General features: G+C 44.5%; 2 protein-coding genes across 2 annotated transcripts in view; one reads left to right on the top strand and one right to left on the bottom strand.

Moving 5' to 3' along the window:
* Nucleotides 1-1,775: 1,775 nt before the first annotated feature.
* Nucleotides 1,776-5,407, bottom strand: LOC135377699 (heat shock factor-binding protein 1-like). The gene is made up of 3 exons (XM_064610300.1): nt 5,242-5,407; nt 4,386-4,452; nt 1,776-2,035 (listed from the first exon to the last, which is right to left on the bottom strand). Exons 1-3 carry the CDS (start codon nt 5,362-5,364, stop codon nt 1,947-1,949), a joined length of 279 nt encoding a protein of 92 aa, XP_064466370.1. The 5' UTR covers nt 5,365-5,407; the 3' UTR covers nt 1,776-1,946.
* Nucleotides 5,408-10,648: 5,241 nt separating this feature from the next.
* Nucleotides 10,649-18,048, top strand: part of LOC135377695 (protein naked cuticle homolog 2-like) — a 30,400-nt gene continuing 23,000 nt past the window's right edge. The window contains exons 1-2 of the mRNA XM_064610294.1: nt 10,649-10,860; nt 13,952-14,049. Of these exons, the coding sequence (XP_064466364.1) occupies nt 10,836-10,860; nt 13,952-14,049 (123 nt within the window). The 5' untranslated portion in view covers nt 10,649-10,835. The remainder of the gene's footprint in view (nt 10,861-13,951; nt 14,050-18,048) is intronic.

Below are 18,048 nucleotides of genomic sequence, written 5' to 3'. Positions count from 1 at the left end.
CTTCAGCCATTGTTGATCGTAAACATTTTGTTGCCGTTTTCACTCCACATTCATGCCAACGTATTAATTACTGTAATAATGTTCTTTGACCACTGTCACGCATTTTTGTACACCTTTTCTTTTGTTTGGGCTGAGTCTTTTTTTCATGGGACAAGTATGGGTCCCACTTCTGTAATTGTTCTTAAAGGCCCCCTGAAATCTACAAAGGCAAAAATTTAAGATCACACAAACAGTTACTATATAAAGAGGATTATAGGCTGATCCCCCCCAACATATTAACTGTAAATGCAAGGTGGTAAAAAGCCCTACGGTAATACATCAGGATAATATATCCTATAGAGATTGCAGCAAACACATAAGGGGGGGGGGGGCGGTGAATGGTGGCATCTGCCATCCATTCTTGTAAAGCTAGTTCCTTTTTCTGCCAGCAACCAGTATACAATACAAAGGTCTACCTTTCCTGGTGCATTTTTGAAAAACAGTTTCAACCTGCTATATGCATCTGCTAAAGACGTTTGGTATGAACAGCTGTGAAACTTTTTTTCAGAATGCAATGAAGGAGGTTCCTAATAGGTTTTAAATATGTGTACTTGGTGCTTCTCTAAATGGAATCCTCCTTACCCATCCAAGCTCACAGGTATGTCAGCATGGGAGAAATCGGAAGTGTTGTGTGAATGTTGTATGGCTTGTTTTACTTTGTTTTGCATGATTTTACCTTTATCAAGTGAACTTGGCCAGGAACGCTAGCAACTTGGTAGCACGGTACAAATACATAACTTGCACTTCGTCCTTCGTGAGGGACATTAGACACTGACAAGATGTGCAGAGTGAAAGACTGGAGCACAAGAAAGAACACAGGACAGGAAGAAAACACTCCCATCTTTCACTCTGTACATCTTGTCTATTATGCAGTACCAACAAGCCCAACTCTCAAACCATGTTGTTAGACAGCGTGTGCCGAGATTTCAGTGCACATTAAAGATGCCTCAAGTGTACAAATTTTCAGACTGACCACTGTGGCATCGCTCATGATCATAGTTGTCTTGCAACATATGGCCAAGAATTACATTTCAAATGAGTTCACATGATAAGGGATTGCTGTGAGTGGAGATGAGTGGAGATCCACTTTAATTGTGCTCATAGCACTACAGAAATGGATCTTATCAGGCACAATCAGACGTGAGAGAGGTTTTTGTTCAAGATGTTAACAGCTAACACGTGCACTGCACAAGCTGAACTTTCCTACTGCACCTTCTGGTATTACTGATATTTAGGATGCTCAATCATCCATCCTCCATCCAATTAAGTAAGTCACACTTTTAATTGCTAAGCTATACATCACTGTAATAGGAAGGTACCTCCCTTCAATTACATGCAAGTAGCTGCATGATAACATGATACCAAGAGACAATACCATGTGCACCTGCACAAGCAGATCTTTCTTACTGCGCCTTCTACTGTCGCCCGTACCTGCTAGCTTTTAGGGCTCTTTGGCAGATATTTCAGGGGGGGGGGGGGGGGGGGGTAAGTGTGCTAGGAAAGCCTCTGTCCCCATGCTTACAGTTCTGGATAAGCCACAGACTTTGAGCTCAAATGATCATGTGACTTGTATCCTGGGGGTGCCTCAAGGCACTAAGCCCAGAGACATGTTTCTTCATACCCAATTATAGTTACACTCCTGTTAGGGAGAATTTTTGATGTATAGGGCAGTAGGAATTGTGGGAGAGCTTGCTCGGATGAGCATCTTGGAAGGCAATGACATCCAGGAATGCAAATATGATACAAGGTATTTACTTTGGAATTCTATTAGTACATGAAAAGAACACACTACATAACATAATAACAAACCCCATTAGGCCCCACAGGCGATATACAATAATTAGCTTGACCTTGAGAATGTTTCATAGCAATGACAGTTCTTTAGGGTACTACATACACCTTGTAATTCACTTTTCTGCCTCATCAACACCTGCTTGAGTCATGAGTTCAGTGATGTTCTTCTCTAGATCATCGATCCTGTGACCCATTTCATCGAGTATGCAATGTCAAGGAAAGAAAGAACTGTAAAAACATCTTGTCTCCAACATTTTGTCATGCATTTGTGCAAAGTTTAAAAATTTTTCGCTTTAGTTGGCCCAGTTGCAGCTACCATTCTTTTCAATGCTCCCAAGATATAACACAAGCAATGGCCTGTGTGCCTCAACTTCATAGTACGATCAGTTTGAACGTTTGCATTTTAAATGGCTAATGTGGAACGCATGCGACTTGCTAGTGGGTAAGTTCTATCAGAAAAGACAAGTCACGCATGCAAAGTTAAGCTTACTACCTTTCCATGGCACAGGAACCCAATCTCACATGAAAGGTGTTGCACACACTCTCTCTTTATCTGTGATTTTCTATGTTGCTGGAACACAGACCACTGTACAATTTATTAGTACCCGATCCTGATTTATAATTCCCAAGCAACCTTCCAGGTTTTTATACTCAAATTCTACATTTTTTAACGTCAGTGTGATGTATTTCGCTGTATTCCTATAGAAATTATTTTCACAAAACCTTCCTGGAAAATTCACCTGCTTCACACACTTATTTATTTATTTATTTACAATACCCCAAAGGCTCTTGCGAGCATTGCATGGGGGGTGGGGTCGTACAGATATTAGGTATAACAATAAATGCACTTGACAAATAACAGTGCGAAAAGCAAGGAATCAATTGATTATTAGTGAATGGTTAAATGGTAGATGATATCTTCCTATGAAACATGGTGTGATCAGTGAGCTCCGCAATATTCAAGGGAAGATCATTAAGTTAATAGTAGTCTTACAAAAAAATGATTTAGCAAAGATATCAGTGTGGCAGGCGAAACGAGTTACCTTGTACAAATGGTCGAAGCGGGGAAAGATTGTGGAAGAACGAATGATAGGGGAAATGCTAGGCGGAATGGTATGAATGAACTTGTGAAACAGAGACAACCTTGCAATGTATCGACGTTTTTCTAGGTTAGGGAGTTGAAGTTGTTGTTTAATTACCGAGACTGAAGAATGACGTTATCCTGTGCTGATATTTAAATATGCGTATACATGAATGATTAACACTCCCCATGGTGTATGTTTGGCCATGGATATGCCAAACTTCACTTTGGCCTTGTCACTTCACATAGAGATACCTGAGAAAGGCAGACCAGGTGAACAAATGTCACCCTCCACTGTATCATCTACCAAACCAGAAATTTTCCAGAATTTTTCATCTTTAGCTTTCATCATATAGACCTTGTATAGCTCCAATACCTTTTCGTGCACGCCATGAAAAGTGCCCAAAAAGGCATATGCATATTACATTCAATAGGTTACGTACACATGTCACATTAAAATGCTAATCCACTGATTTTTGAGTGTTACTCAAATGGTTTGATACTTTTTGTATGAAACATCTTTTGTATAAACAACACATTTCAAACAAAACATGTTTCATATAACCTTGAAACAAGCTTCTAAGCTTTTCCCCCCCTTAGAATACAACTACTAGAAGACTTTTAAGGTGACTGTACATTTTCAGCATTTGCTACATCCCTGAAAGTAGTTCCTCCACGAACAAACTGCACTAGTGAGTTCATGAACATGACGAAGGAAAATGAACCTTCTACCGCTGACGAATATGGCGTTGCTTATGGCGTTGCTTATGGCATGCGAATATGGCGGCACTTGATGTATTACTCTGTAGGTAGAAGGGCGTGCAGTCCCCTGTAGTGTTGTAGAAATTTTTCTACTACACAAGTGTCACAACAAGAGGAAAAGCGTTGTGTGGCAGGTCAATTTTCCATTTCAATGTTGCGTTTTCTTCTTTACCTTGCATAATAATTTTGCCTTCCTCAGATGAATTTACTTGATATTCTCTACATAACTAACACAGTAAACATAAAGAAACAGGGTTGCTGGAACAGGGACAGAATACTTCCACTTAAAGCACCTATGAGAGGCTTCAAAAGAGAAGTTAGCTGGGCTAGTTGGTTGGAAATGAATTCAAATATGGGATGGATGCAGAATCATGTCGAGAAACATGCCACAAGACTTGGTGCTTGCCTTGTGGTGTGTTTTTCATCTTGTTCCTGTGTTCACGCAATTCAACTACTAGCAGTGTCTCGTCAGAATGTTTTGTCCCCACAGATATTTTGAAAAACTTACTTGTCATAGTGCCAACCAAGAATATGAATTGGTTGTTCATTTTAAAATCGATAAAACCCCAGTGCTGGGTAAAAAACAGTTTGCCTATTACCATCATGAGCACCATTGTATCAACGCACCCCTGCCAAACTGCTCAGCACCCCTGCATAATGTTGTGCTAGCACATCCCACAAAACACACAGAAACAGCTGAAAAGGATATTTCTTGACAATATTTGGTCCGACATGACTTGGAATTTATCTTGCATCTGTTGCAAGAGCGTTTGTACCTGCAAAATAGTAAGAATTGTGAAGTAAGTGTGAAATAATTGAGTAAAAAGTTTCATTGGGATGCACAAGGAAAGCTGCAATGAACATGATGAAAATCTAAGGCTGACAGACTACATCCCGCTGTCAACTACTAATGCACTTGTAGTTCCACTGGCCAGCGCACTGCACTTCTATCATGCGATCAGGTTAAAGTATGCGGTTATTGAAATAATGAGAAAAGCTCCAAACTTTTTCTATAAAGAATGGTACTCTAAAGAAGGTGTAACGAGCTGCATTTAAAATAATGTATTATGAATCGTGCATCGCAGTATGGTTTCGTGCTTCTGTAGATTTCAATAAAAAGACATGGGTTTTGTTGGGGCGAGGCAAACCGCCAAAGCCGCACTAAACAACCTAAAAGTGTCATAAACACTAAACCAACCTAAAATGTCATTAAACCGACCAACTATATCATAAACTTTCCAAAACTAGTGATAGTTTAGGTTAGTTTAGTGCGACTTTGGCAGTTTGCCTCACCCCACAAAACCCATTTCGACAGCGAGGTGAAGCCGACTTGCGGAATGGTGACGCCAACCAAAACAATGCCCGACCGACGTGCTAGCTGATGAGGGTTTATTGCTGAAATCCGAGCGTACAGAACAGTACCGTACAGCGGTGCTCAAGCTCGTCCCGTGATGTCGATTCTCGTATGGTCAGTTGTCAAAAAGTTTCAAAAACCCAAAGTCGTCGGGAGTGCGCGATCTTTTTTTACAAGCAACAAGAACTGCATAGAGTAAGTAGATTCATACGTATTGCGTTAAGTCTTGGATGTTCTTCGGATCAGGAACATGATCGCCTGTTGGGGGGTTTTTGCTTAAATCTGCCTTTCCTTCCTGATTTTTTGCTGACGGATAGCTTGCCTGTTCCGCCATCTTCAGCACTTACAGGTCTACCTACCGACCAGCGTCACAATCACAGGACGAGAAAAAAAAAAAAAAAAAATTGAAAAACCGTATTACCCGAATGAAGAAAAACTTAGGAAGGAACTGGCATCAAGAGGAACGTCGAATGTCCTGTAGTATATTCAAAAAGTGATTTTAATACAGCTTTTTCCAACCTGCCATGCGCCGCCGCCGATGACGGTAGTCGCGCGGGAAATTTAATTTTGTTTTGTGCTACTTCGTGCTTCGTGGTGCTACCTCTCGCAAAATCACCTCTGGGATTGCTTGTTTGTCATGGCACAAGAAAGGCGGTCTCTGTATCTGAATCCTGGTCCTACACGATTGAGAGAAGGGAAAGATCGGCTATGATTTGCTCGGGGGTGAGCGTTTGAGATGTGCCATTGAGAAATACGAGTCGAAAAGTGATTTTGGCCAGGTTTAATGCGTTATACTTTGCCATAACTTTATATGTTTTTAATTTTCAGGATTGGAAATTTTGGCCAATTTTTCCGACGCTGTGAAAAAAAAAAAAGAAAAAGCAAGCGGAAAGAAACCGATTTTCCCTCAATTTTCGTTATTATTATAATTATTATTGTTGTTTTGTTGTTGTTTGTTTTTGTTTCTTTTTCTTCCCCGCATCTCTGGGTACGAACATGTATCGGTATTGCGCTATTGCCTTTGTCATTACACTGATTCTGCTAGAGAACAACCGTAGAGAAAAGCAAAGACCTTTGTTGTGTAGTCGTGGTTGTGTATGGCGTCAGAAGCATGCCACATGGCCTCAAACACTACAAGCGTGGTGATGGTGAACAAATATCGAATTGCTAGAGCTGAAGCATGGTTGCTGTTTGCCGAGCTTTCGATGAACAAGTCAATGAGGGTAGATATTGGTCATCTCGTTGTATGCTATTGTATCGCAAGGGATAACTGCCGAGTACAGTTAGTGCCACCATATGTGTGGCATGGGAAAATCAAACCACTAACATTTTCCATGAATTACGCGGGTGTTCATGTACGTAGCACTGCTGCCGCTGCTTCTGTCAAACGTAGCATTTATCTCATTCTTACTCGTTAATAATATGTTACTCCACACATGCGAACCACACGGTGTACTATTCTTCATGGAAAGTACAACTGTTTTGAGGCTGAAAGAGACGAACACAACACAAGCCTCAACGTGCCTAAGAACATTGTTCATCTTCTCAGGCACCTCGAGTCTAGTCTATGACGAGTCATCTGCTTTCTCGATTTTGTTGTAAAGTACTCGCCACTGGCAGACGGCAGAACAGAACCCACAGAAAGGCGCACGCGAAGAATACCGGTGACGGGAAGCCCAGTGTTGCTGGACCGCTCTTCCGTGGAGGAGCGCCGAATCACTCATAGGAAAATATTTGTTTTCTAATTATCTGTGCCTCCTGGGGATGAGAAACTGTGTCCACTGAAACATCATATGGTATGGATTGAAGTCGGCCCAGGACGCAAACTAACACCCCTGTCTCTCACTCCTTCCTGCTGTCCTCTCTCCACCTGTCCACGTCTGCACGCCGCTCATAGCCACAGTTGCTTCGCGGCGCTAACACGGAATGAAAAAAAAAAAAAAACGTTACTTCAACACGTTTTTGGTGCGCAGTTTTCCTTTAAGAATGTACAAATATGTAGAGTTAGGCTGTGCAAACAAATCGGCAACATTGCTAGTTCGCGTACGTGCACTTCATATTCCTGAAAATCTCTCAAAGAGCTGACCAGCGGCATGGCCAAGCGGTTTAAGCGGTCTCGCTCGTTGGTCGTCCCGCTCGCCAAGGACGTGCTGAAGACTGGGAGGTGGTGGGTTCGAATCCTACCACCGGCTGTGCTGTCTGATGGTTTCCCTGGTTTTTCCGAATACTTTCCAAACGAATGCCGGCACAGTTACCCCATGAAGTCGTCCCAGGACTCATACTAAGCCCCCTGTCCCCCACTCTTTCCTGCTGTCCTCTCTCCATCTGTCGAATCTGTACGCCGCTCATAGCCGCAATTGCTTCGCGGCGCTAACGCGGAATTAAAAAAAAAAATCAAAGACCTGAAGGTCAGCAGGCGATGCTGTTACATGAAATTTTCTACTTGCAACCGAACATAGACCTCACTATCAAGCGGCTCATTGGAAAGCAAACGTACTCAGTTGTTTTGTCTAACCAGACAATTTGAATAGCAGACCGAAATCAGAAGGTATACACCGTTTTCCAGCCAGCCTCACACCCAGCGCTTTTGCAGCCAGCACAAGCCAGAGAAGAGGAAAGCGATACCAGGGAGGAAGCACACGGCACGTGCGCTTCCCGTGTCAAGGTGGCAACCCGTGGCAACGCGGGAGGTTAATATGCGTCCTGGGCCGACTTCATTCGTCTGGAAAGTCTGCTGGAAATCCTCAAATAGCACGACCTCAACACATAACAAACAAACAAACCCGCGCCACCTCCTCCTAGTCTCGGTCTGGAAAGCGATCATCCTAACCACTACGCCACGGGAGCTGGTAGTAGAGTATTCATCTAAGAGATAGCACCGTAGAAATAGCAACCAATTCGTTCGTCATATTTTGATTTTAAATTCTGCGTTAGCGCAGTCAAGCAACTGTGGCTACAGCGGCGTACAGAGACATGGACAGAGGAGCGCAGGAAGAACGCGGACAGCTGGGTTAGCTTTCGTCTTGAGCCGACTTTATGGGGAAGTGTACCGACATCCGTCACGAAAGTCTGCAGGAAAACCGAGGGAAAACAGCCTAAGACAACAAAACCGGTGGTAGGGTTTGAACCTACCACCTCCCCGTCTTCAGCACGACCGTGGTAGGTGTAAACACTAACGAGCGGACGTTTTTGTCCACTCTGATTTTTTTCACAACGTTTCTGCGCATGCTCTGTGACCCTGACGGCGCCGAAGAAGGTTCCCTACATATTCAATAGATGGCGCCAATATGGCGCCGGCTGTGCTTTGGCACGCGCCGATCGTGTTTCGCTGGACAGCCGATAGGATACGTGTGCTAGGAATGTGAAAAAGGTCCATTGGTCATGGCATTTGTGTGCATATGTTCCGGAAACTGCAGCCTCCACTTGCAACACCCCAACCGATTTGTACCTTTTTAATTTGGTGATCGACAACTGATTATGCACTTTTGTGTCTAAGCACGACAAATAGCGTCTGGCTGTGGCTAACATTTGTTGATGCAATGTGGCTATCAGTGAGGTTATTCTTGCGTAATTGGGCGAGCATATGGGCACCAATGGCAGCGAGGTAACCACACAAAAGAAAAAAAAAAAGGAAAAGAAGAAAAAGAAAAAGCACGCGAAGTATTTAGCGTCAAATTAGGCATGCACGGAAAATTTTTTGAAATTTGACTGAATGTGTATGACAAAGACACAAACCAGTGTGTGCCCTGACGTGATGGAAAGGCTTTGTTGGAGGTATTGGTAAGCGCGTATTGGTGAGGAACCGAATCTGGGCTATCACCGCCCTCAGCGTTAAAAACAGCCCCCCAATCTGCGCAAAAATAAATAAACAAGTAAATGAATAGAAAAGAAACCTGGAAGACACACTGAGAGGCCGCCGAGCTCGGGAACATATTTTCCCCTTCCCTCTCGAAGAGTCACGGGGTAGGATCGTCTATGCTCCTGTTGTCCGCCTCGCTTGGCGATTACATTTCGGGGACCTGCGTTTTACCGACGGGACAAAGCAGATACAAATGCATTGTTTTTCGTTCGATTGAGTCGGTACAGTGGCTCTGACGGTTCATTGCTCCGATTACCTGTCGAGTTTGAATATCTCTTCCTTGTACCCGCAAATATTTCCCATACTTCCTTCCCCGCACAAGGCGTTACGCACTTTTAATTAAATGTGATCTTTAGCGAGACAAAGGGGCGCCTTTGCGATTCTTGCAACTCTTGGCCAAGAGCGGATCTCGTAGACCCCTGGTGGTGTCCGGAGGGACAGGATAAGGGGGTCCAGCAGGCATGAGAGGAGGATTTCGCACTTTGGTGTTGCTGTTTTTCTGGGCTTTCTTCTTCTTTCTTTTTTTCCTTTGGCGGCGCGCACGAATAATTCCCATCGTGCAACGCCGTGCCCGCCCATCCCAATGATAGGTTTCTGGAAGTCGGTTGGGGGTCATTTTACGGGCTGCGGCGACATCAAAGGGGATCGTAAAAAATAAACGCCCCGTGCGAGGAGGGCGAGAAGAAATGCGAATAAAATATCTTTATACTTGGAGCGCGATGGAAGAAAAAAACAAAGATGAGAAGGAAAATACTATCCAACGTTAGCGAGAGCTTTTGACGTCGATCGCTGCACTTGGGTTCCTGGTTGAGATGAAAGCCTCACTTCCGCTTTCATTTCTTCGCTTGATGAGAAACACTGTTCGGAGACAACACGGCGATCGGCTAAAAGATGGTTCGAAAATACAATGGTTTCAATTGGTGTAGTAATTATTGCATTTTTCTTTCTTTCCTGGTTTCTCCCACCTGGTTGTGGTACATACTTTTAAGTAACGCAAAGGAAGAAAGAAAAATACAAAACAGAAAATTTATTTGCATGTTACGCATGCAAAAAGAAAAAGCACCGCGGAAAACAAATATGACCTTGTCGGATTTGCAGATACTAATCATCCACTAACGATAAAAACACAACATTGCATCGCGAATTAATAACTGCAGTGAATTTCTACCTCCTGCATTGAGTGATCGCGGAACAACAATATCTAAAGCCTTGGCATTACGTTACAGCGAAGCGTACGCAAATGTTGTGACGGATACAAGTACACAGCCTGCGTGGAACAGCTAGAGAATGAGAGCAGTATTGGAAGAGGGAAGTGCGAATAGCCGCACACAATAGCGAGGACTATATAAAACGAAGAGACGAAACCTGAGGAGCGATCGGAACAGAAAAACCGAGTGACATGGCACACACACACACACACACACACACACACACAAAGAAAGATGCAACGCAGTTTCCTCAGAGAAAAGATAAGTCTGGAGTAATACCCAATACATTTTGCTACAGGGAATTTGAGTACGAACAAGTTGAGTAGTTTGAGGAATGAAATCGTCAGATGTGTCGGAACGCAGTCATAACAGACCAATGTCAACCGTGCTGCATGATGCCTACGGTGGCAGTGTTCAATTAAGAGCTTCGAATGCTACACCGTCCCATACACTTCACAGGTGCAGGAGTAGCAGGCGGACTGCCGTCTCCCCCTCCCATCTAAAAGTGAGCCCGTCCTGAAGTCCTCATTGGCCACCTTCGCTTACTTGCTCCCTTGCTCCTTACCCTCTTGGGCTGTACTGCTTGTGCTTCTCCGGCGAGGTAGCTTTGTGGGTTTTTTTTCATTGAGCTGCACCGTAAAATAACTGTTCAGGATGGCGGTGTGTTGTTTCTCCGGCAACTGTTTTTGTTGATTTGCCATGATGTGCGTGTTTATGTGATTTCCGGTGTACTACATCATGGGTAAAGTCCAGAGCAAGCAAGGTAAACCAGCTATTTTCTTCCTCATTTGAGTGTGGGCCTCTATCCCATCTTCTGTGTATGTGAAGGTTTCACAGAGGAAGCGTTTTCAAAAAATGTATTTGACTATCTTTTTTTATAGAAATTCGTCTCTAAAATAGCTTAAAGAAACTGTTTACTTCCTACATCTCAACCCGTCGCTTTCATCTCCATCTGCGGAATGATGGGATGAGGAAAACAATGCGTCTTTGAATGTGTTGTGATAAGTTACGCTATTGAAATAATGGATGAGCAATGCTTCTCCGGAAAAATGAAAGACCTATGATCATAATTGCTGAGACATCAGGCAGTAGGATAGGTGCGATACGGAACCCTTATGTAAAAATGATTCAAGACGAATATGGTTTATCTATATGGTCTCCGCGGTTCCCGTGATGCATGGACCTTAAATGAAAATGTATCGACGTGTTCCTGTTTGCGCCCTGTTTTGATGCTGAATGAGCGGCTGCATTATCGTTGTTTGTCTCTGTCTATTTTCTTCCCGTACGACAGCGTGAGGATCGCATTTGCCAATGTTATTATTTACCAAGCTTCTTGCTGTGGTTATTGGCAAAAAAAGATTTTCAGCGCTCCTACAACTTCGCGCTGTATTTTCGTTGGAGATAACAATGTGTTAGCTATATGAGCACGTCGGCCGTAAATGATGCAGGTATTTATGACCGTTTTTTGTGGTGCTCGAAGTAGAACAGGTCCCTTCTGATGCGATGGTTAACAGTATCACCAAGCGGAGCTTGTTTACATACAGGTCGGCACTACTCTAGAAATGTATTTACGGCTTTGTCGCACCATATCACATCAACATCATTAGGGATCAAGACCATAATCCATCATCAGATAGCAACGTCATTGGACATCAACGTCATACCCATCTTTGATGTCAACATAAGTTACATTTCCGCGTTTGCGGCAATTCATTTTCGTACGAAGTTGTGCGAGACTGCTTATGACATCCATAGTGGTTTCGGACCATTTCGCTAAATGTCCGACATTTTCGGCTTTTAACATCAAGGGGATACGGGTGTTTATGAATATATCGCTCAAAATGTATGTCGTGCCTTTCCAGGCAAAATCTCATAGCTGCACGCAGAGCGGGTACTGCGTCACTCTGGGCAACGTATAATTATCCATAGAATGTATCATTAGGGCAGAAAAAGAGAGAGGCCCAAAATTTCAGCCGCGACCTTTCGATTGAGTCTTCCACTCCAAAGTTAAGTAACTAGTGTAATGTAAAGCTTCCAATAGTATCTCGACGGGTTTTGTCCACAAGTGACTGCAAACAACGCCGATGAAGGCTGCAAACATAGGCTCGCTGCCTTTGTCTGGTTCCGAACAGAGCGTGATGAACAGCTGTATTTCTTTTTCTTTTTTTCGTTGTCGCGTTTCGCAAAAGCACACGGTCCTAAAAGACTGTTTCGATAGCGTGTGGTAATCAACGCAGTCCAAGCATAGAACGTCCAAAACTCAAGCGCCATCTGTCCCAGAACGTTTGCGGTCTCAGCAGAACGCCACTGACCCCCACCATTGCGAGACGACAATAGCCGCATAACTTAGGCACAAAGAGAGACACTTCAATGCAAATGTTACGCGACCCGCTGCACTCGCTGAAGTCGACATCGGTCAGCAACCGACGCCAGGCAACGTCAGAAATCGTACGCCATACCCTTCCCCCGACGCTGTGACATTTGCGAGCTTACAGCACCACCCTTCTCCCTCATCTCGTCAGCTGAGCTGAAAACCGTGCACACGGTAGACGAGATGTAAAATAAAAAAAATAAGCTTCCCTGAGTTGTTTGAATTCGTTAATTTCTGGGCGTTTGAGGCTTTTACGTGTCTGTGTCGTCCCTAATTGTGGTCTGCCTTGGCCAATTCTCGTTGTCTATGAGGAGTTGCCACCTTTCAAATCAGTGCCTAAAACCGACACCATAGCTAGCCTATCATCGGGCATCAATATCAGTACCTGTCATGAACACCAACATCATAACCATCACATCATGTTCCATAACTCTACATCAACACATCATCAGACCAGATTGATGTCCATGCATGATGCCATTACGATTGATTCTGACTGTATTGATGACGCTAAAGTGGGGCTCACTTCGTCGTATACTTTTTGCAGTCAGTGGTTAGGTTATGGGGGGAGGGGGATATGTAAAAAGGTTGGCAATGAAAAATAAAATTAGGACCTGCTATGCTCTGCATTCATAGTACTGCGCTACTGCGAGTGCTGAGAAGGTTCGATAGTGTGACCATACATCTGCACGTGCTTGTTTTTTTGTTTTTTTTTTATTAAAGTCGACCCAGTTGGCACGGATGCGGTGACAAATTTATCGTGAAAACATCTTGTGCAATTCAGGCTGTATGCTGCCCATGCAGTGTTTGATACATGTATTGCTGGAGTGTACATCTTGAACGGACGAAGATAACAATGGCTCTGACACGAAAAGCGCAGAATGACTGAATGAATGAATGAAGGAACTAATTATGAGTGATCTGTCACTGGTATTCGACAGGGCCGGCGCCTAATTTGTGCTCCGGAGAGACAGACGCCAATCTTGCAGCCTGTTTGCGCTCTGTCGGCTATTTTGGCGCCCCCCTCTTGCGTTCCCTATACTGTTGGACGGAGAGGGGGGGGGGGGTGCCTAGAACCCCCAATCTCCTAACTATAAAAGCAGGCATTGGAGTCAGTGATCTTTTAGTCAACTTCGTTGTGTGCAATGGACAGGGAGCCAGAAGGAAAGCCTGGAAGTAATTATCGCAACAATTATGTTTTTACATTTCAGGTACAGGTTTTCAGTTTTTTTTTTTTTTTTTTGTGGTTATTGTTGCTCAGCTTGCCATGTTGGTATTCCCTCCGTGAGAGGGTATAGCAGTTCCCGAGAAGGATTTTTTGTGTGCACAGGGTTCGTTGTGGTTCAGATTAATCGTTACACCAACAAACATGGGTGAGGGGAAGCCTATAGAACATGTGTATGCAGTGTGCCTTTTTCCGCAAGCCGGGCGGAGAGACGACAAAAGAAGCTGCTCACACCCAATGATGTCATGTTTACTTCAGGTGACTGCATTGTTGTGAACGCACATTTCAACCCAGTCTGCCAGCTGGATGATGACCTTCAAGGGCAGAAACCACAGGCACAAAAGTTTGCATGTTCGGTAAGTGTGATATTCCGATCTGGCTCCCAAAGGGATTAGGGATGTATTGGATCGTGCGTGACACCTCTTTGAACTGGAAGTGAAAGTAAATTGAACAATCCAAGTTTGCGTTGTTCAGTTGCACTTTATTGCGGTCAGTTCTAAACATCCAGTATAATGGCATATGATAATGTGTTATCTTCTTTGGGGCAGATGTTTTGATGTGTCAGAATGGAATGGAACGGTGGCTTTGATGCGGAAAAGGGTCGCTATCTCATGCACCTGAAGACATGGAGATGGTAAAACCCGTGAAAACACACGGTGTACGCGATTTTGTAAATATATATAAGTCCAATACTGCGTATCAGAAAATTAAGGAGCTTGGCTATACACTCCTAAAAAGAGAACTTCACCGCATAACATGCCTCCCCCCCCTCCGTCGGAACGGCTCTGTGCTCCAATAGCCAACCATCATCCCGAATGACATCGTTCTCTCTTGCAGTTATGTTAGTTGTCACAAAACAGGCATAGTTGCTTCGCGGCGCTAACACACACACAAAGGGCATGTCATTTGGGATGAGGCTATATGTTATATGAGCTGTTATGTTTACTATAGGAGCGTGTTATGCGTGGAAGTTTTAAGAGTACTCGAGACCATATAAACATGATTAGTTTGGTGTGCAGGACGGAACCAGGATTTCTCTGAGGGGGCCTGGGGGGAGGGGGGGGGGGGGTCATCTGCCTTGGACAGCATCGTATGCTACACTACCTAAGGCCAATTGAAACTATATGTAACGACAGAAATTGAGGGGGTCCAGGGCATTCCCCCCCGATGCGCACTGTTCGGGGTACTTATAATCTACTTCCTATAATAGCAAATCATCCTGTGCGTTGCATGAACTGATGTCTGACCACAATTGCGTAGTTCATGTTCCGCGCTGGATGGTTGGCGATTTTTGCTGTTGTTGTGTACAGGCAACTATTACGACTACTAACACTTTGGAAGGCTTACAGGTATCTATCTACCTGTTTAATTGCTTTTCATTTAACATCTGTAAGTTAAGTTGATTAATTTGTGCGCACGTGCAGTCTAAGTAGAGTGCTGTGCCACTAAACATCACTTCTTAGGGAAACATTTAGCAGTAAACGGAAGCAGTAAACAAGATAACAGTTCGGTGAAATCAGAACCACGCAACTACACGTATATATGGTATGCCACCGTCTTTTATGTTCGCTATTGCTTTGGGCACTCAGCGTTTTGAGCTCTGCGGAGCACTCAAAGTTGCTGCAAACCGCGTAATTTTTTAACGTTTCCTTAGCGCCGATGTGTGGCAGAGCTGGGAATCATGCGTTTCACGATTATCACCGGGTGAAGAGCCGTCTAGATTGCCGATAACGGAGGAAACTGCGACGATCTGCGCTGAATGATCCTCAAGGAAAAGCGTTCCCCTTAGCGCTGCATGCAGGTTCCATAATGAGTCTCGAGTATGATCGCTGTGGACCACAACGCCATCCGACGTTTCCATTACCGCGTACGGCTGGGTTGCGTTTTGATTGTTTTACAATGATTCTAAGTTGAGGATAATGCATGGTTCGTCGTGTATAATGGAGAGACGTGGCGAACGCCTGCAGCTCAGAAACTTACCCGTTTCTCCTTTTTTTTTAATTTTAAACCTTTCTCCCGGATTCTGCGGGTTAGAACCCGGCCGAGGACGCCAGCAAATTGGCGGCATGGTACAAATTGCTTAGGCACACTGCGAGCGACATTAAACGCAATGTTACGCGATTAAGCGCACGTTAAATGTAAAGCAAAGTATAGCAGACAGGCAGTTTATGTTGGCGACGTATAGTTGAACAGTTTGTTGCTTGTAAACTCGGAGCAACAAGTTATACATGTGACAGAGCACTCGTAATATTTTTATTAATTCGCTAGCAAAATTGCTGTAAAAGGGGTCGGGGCGACGGCTGGGTGTTTAGGTGATCCATTAAGAACCGCTAGGTAGGCTATATGTACCCGATAATGATTTTCTGCTCCATTTGGGACGATCTGAGGTTGAGATTTTCGCGGCACCTTTAAGGAACTCTCAAGTGGGTGAAATTAATCCACGGAGTCTATATAGGGAGTCGTCGTACCACGCCACCTCAGATGTCGGTGTGTGCGTGTTTGCTCACCTGCGGCCAGGTCTCGCATCAATGACTCGGCCCATTCCTCAGAGGCACGTTCTTCTCTTTTTTCTTTTTTTTAAATTCCGTGTTAGCGCCGTGAAGCAACTGTGGCTACGAGCGGCGCGTATACAGATGTGGACAGATGGAGAGAGGACAGCAGGAAGGAGTAGGGGACAGGGGGGAGGGGCATGTTCGTTGCAGGCCGAGCCGTTGGAGGTTCTTCACTAAGGAACGTTGGAGCCCGTGCAACAACCTACCCACCTGAAGATTGTTGCGTATTTTGTGATCGTGTTTACTCGTTCCATACAGTTACAAATTTTATAGGCTCGCAACGAATTGATATACCGGGACAGTCCGTACCATGACGTCATTGCTGAGGCCGGTCCGTAGTGTATAGTATAGTGTATAGTCCATAGTGTATAGTATATATATATATATATATATATATATATATATACAGCCTTGCGATTGGATGCGCATTCGACGTAAACTTTTCTGAAAATGAGAGCGAGAGAGAGAAGAGAGGAAATAAAACGCGCAAGTGGGAGGACTATTTTCTGCGCTTCACATGCAGAAATTGGCTCTATTGTTGTTTACGTCGGTTTTACGAAATCGTTCACTGTAACCCGTTGTCAAAAAGATACGTGACGCTGCTTTTGTAGTGGCGCAGTATACAGACCTGTCAAGGGACGGGCACTAGCTGGGACGTGATGGCAGAAAAAGCAGCGGTTAATCAAGTTATTCGCTGCATCCATCAGACGCCAGCCGCCATCTATCGGGATATTCGCTGTATACAGCAAATGGCAAGCATTCAGCGTGGCTAATTGCACATGGCGGGCAGAAGTGAAGTGAGCATTAAAGCGATGCGGCGGATGCTATTACCTTTGGGTCAGACAAGCAGATGTATCTTTGTTGCGTAGAATAATTCTCTCTTCGTGAGGGGGCACAGAGCGCGATGGCATGGAGTGGCTGGGTTGCCTGAGGCGGCCGACATCAAAGCGGCGTTGGCCGATAATTCCCCGCAGAAGTGTGACAAACGTTCAAAGGGAACCGCCAAGGATCCTGTTTGTGCCGCCGCCGCCGCCCCTCCTTCTCTCTCTGCCTTGCGGCTGCTGCCGTTATTTTGGCACAGCGATACATTCGAAAGAAACCAACGAAAAATCGACGCTGCACGTTCCGATCAGGTTGCCCGTGGCGTCGTTACGTTACGCCAGGACGTTTCCGTTCATGAATAGAATGCCGCTTCCACAGGAGTCACATTGGCTCGTACGAGCAACTCTTCACCGTCGCTGGCGTAGCGAGTATAGTTTGCTTCGCAGGTACCGTCTTCCATATCCAAGCACACATCGTGGACCACTGTTTCGAAAAATGATTCTCTCCGGGTAACTCCATCTCACGCGAGAAGGGCGCCATTCCTGTACCAGCTTCCTGCAGCGTTTTTTAAGGAGTTTTGACGAGTATTATTCTAAAAATATCGCTCAACTTATTTTGTCTTTTCACCCAGTACATACGTATATAGCTTAATACATAGATAACGGTCTATAATGCGCAGTTTGTACACTCTGGAAGAGCGGGAACGGAAAAGAGGAGTCACGTGTTGCAGTCGGCGGTGAATGGCCCGGAGCACCAACTCGACAGATTTTCGCTCCGTGACTGATTCCCACCAACCCGAGTCGCTTTGATTGGTTGTGTGTCTCACCGAAATTCCATGTTGTCGCGAGATGCGAACGCTTCGTAAGGATCCCAGCGGCAGCAGGAGATGTTGAACTACGAATCTAACCTCGTCCTCCACTTTCCAAAATAACTGCAGCAGCCAAAACAGAGAGTTTTTAGTCTGGCCTTACGAAGTAATTT

The sequence above is a fragment of the Ornithodoros turicata genome, chromosome 1 (genome assembly GCF_037126465.1).
Source record: "Ornithodoros turicata isolate Travis chromosome 1, ASM3712646v1, whole genome shotgun sequence".
Classification (NCBI taxonomy): Eukaryota; Metazoa; Arthropoda; class Arachnida; order Ixodida; family Argasidae; genus Ornithodoros; species Ornithodoros turicata.
This window is presented reverse-complemented; position numbering and strand designations above follow the sequence as displayed.

Excerpts from the sequence above, each read along its gene's own strand:
- LOC135377699 (XM_064610300.1), bottom strand. The coding sequence starts at position 5,364 with ATGGCGGAACAGGCAAGCTATCCGTCAGCAAAAAATCAGGAAGGAAAG. Across the intron at positions 4,453-5,241 it reads TCCAAGACTTAACGCAATAC|GTACAAACGCTCTTGCAACA; the intron begins GTATGAATCTAC and ends ACTATTTTGCAG. Across the intron at positions 2,036-4,385 it reads GGACCAAATATTGTCAAGAA|TCGATGAAATGGGTCACAGG; the intron begins ATATCCTTTTCA and ends GACATTGCATAC.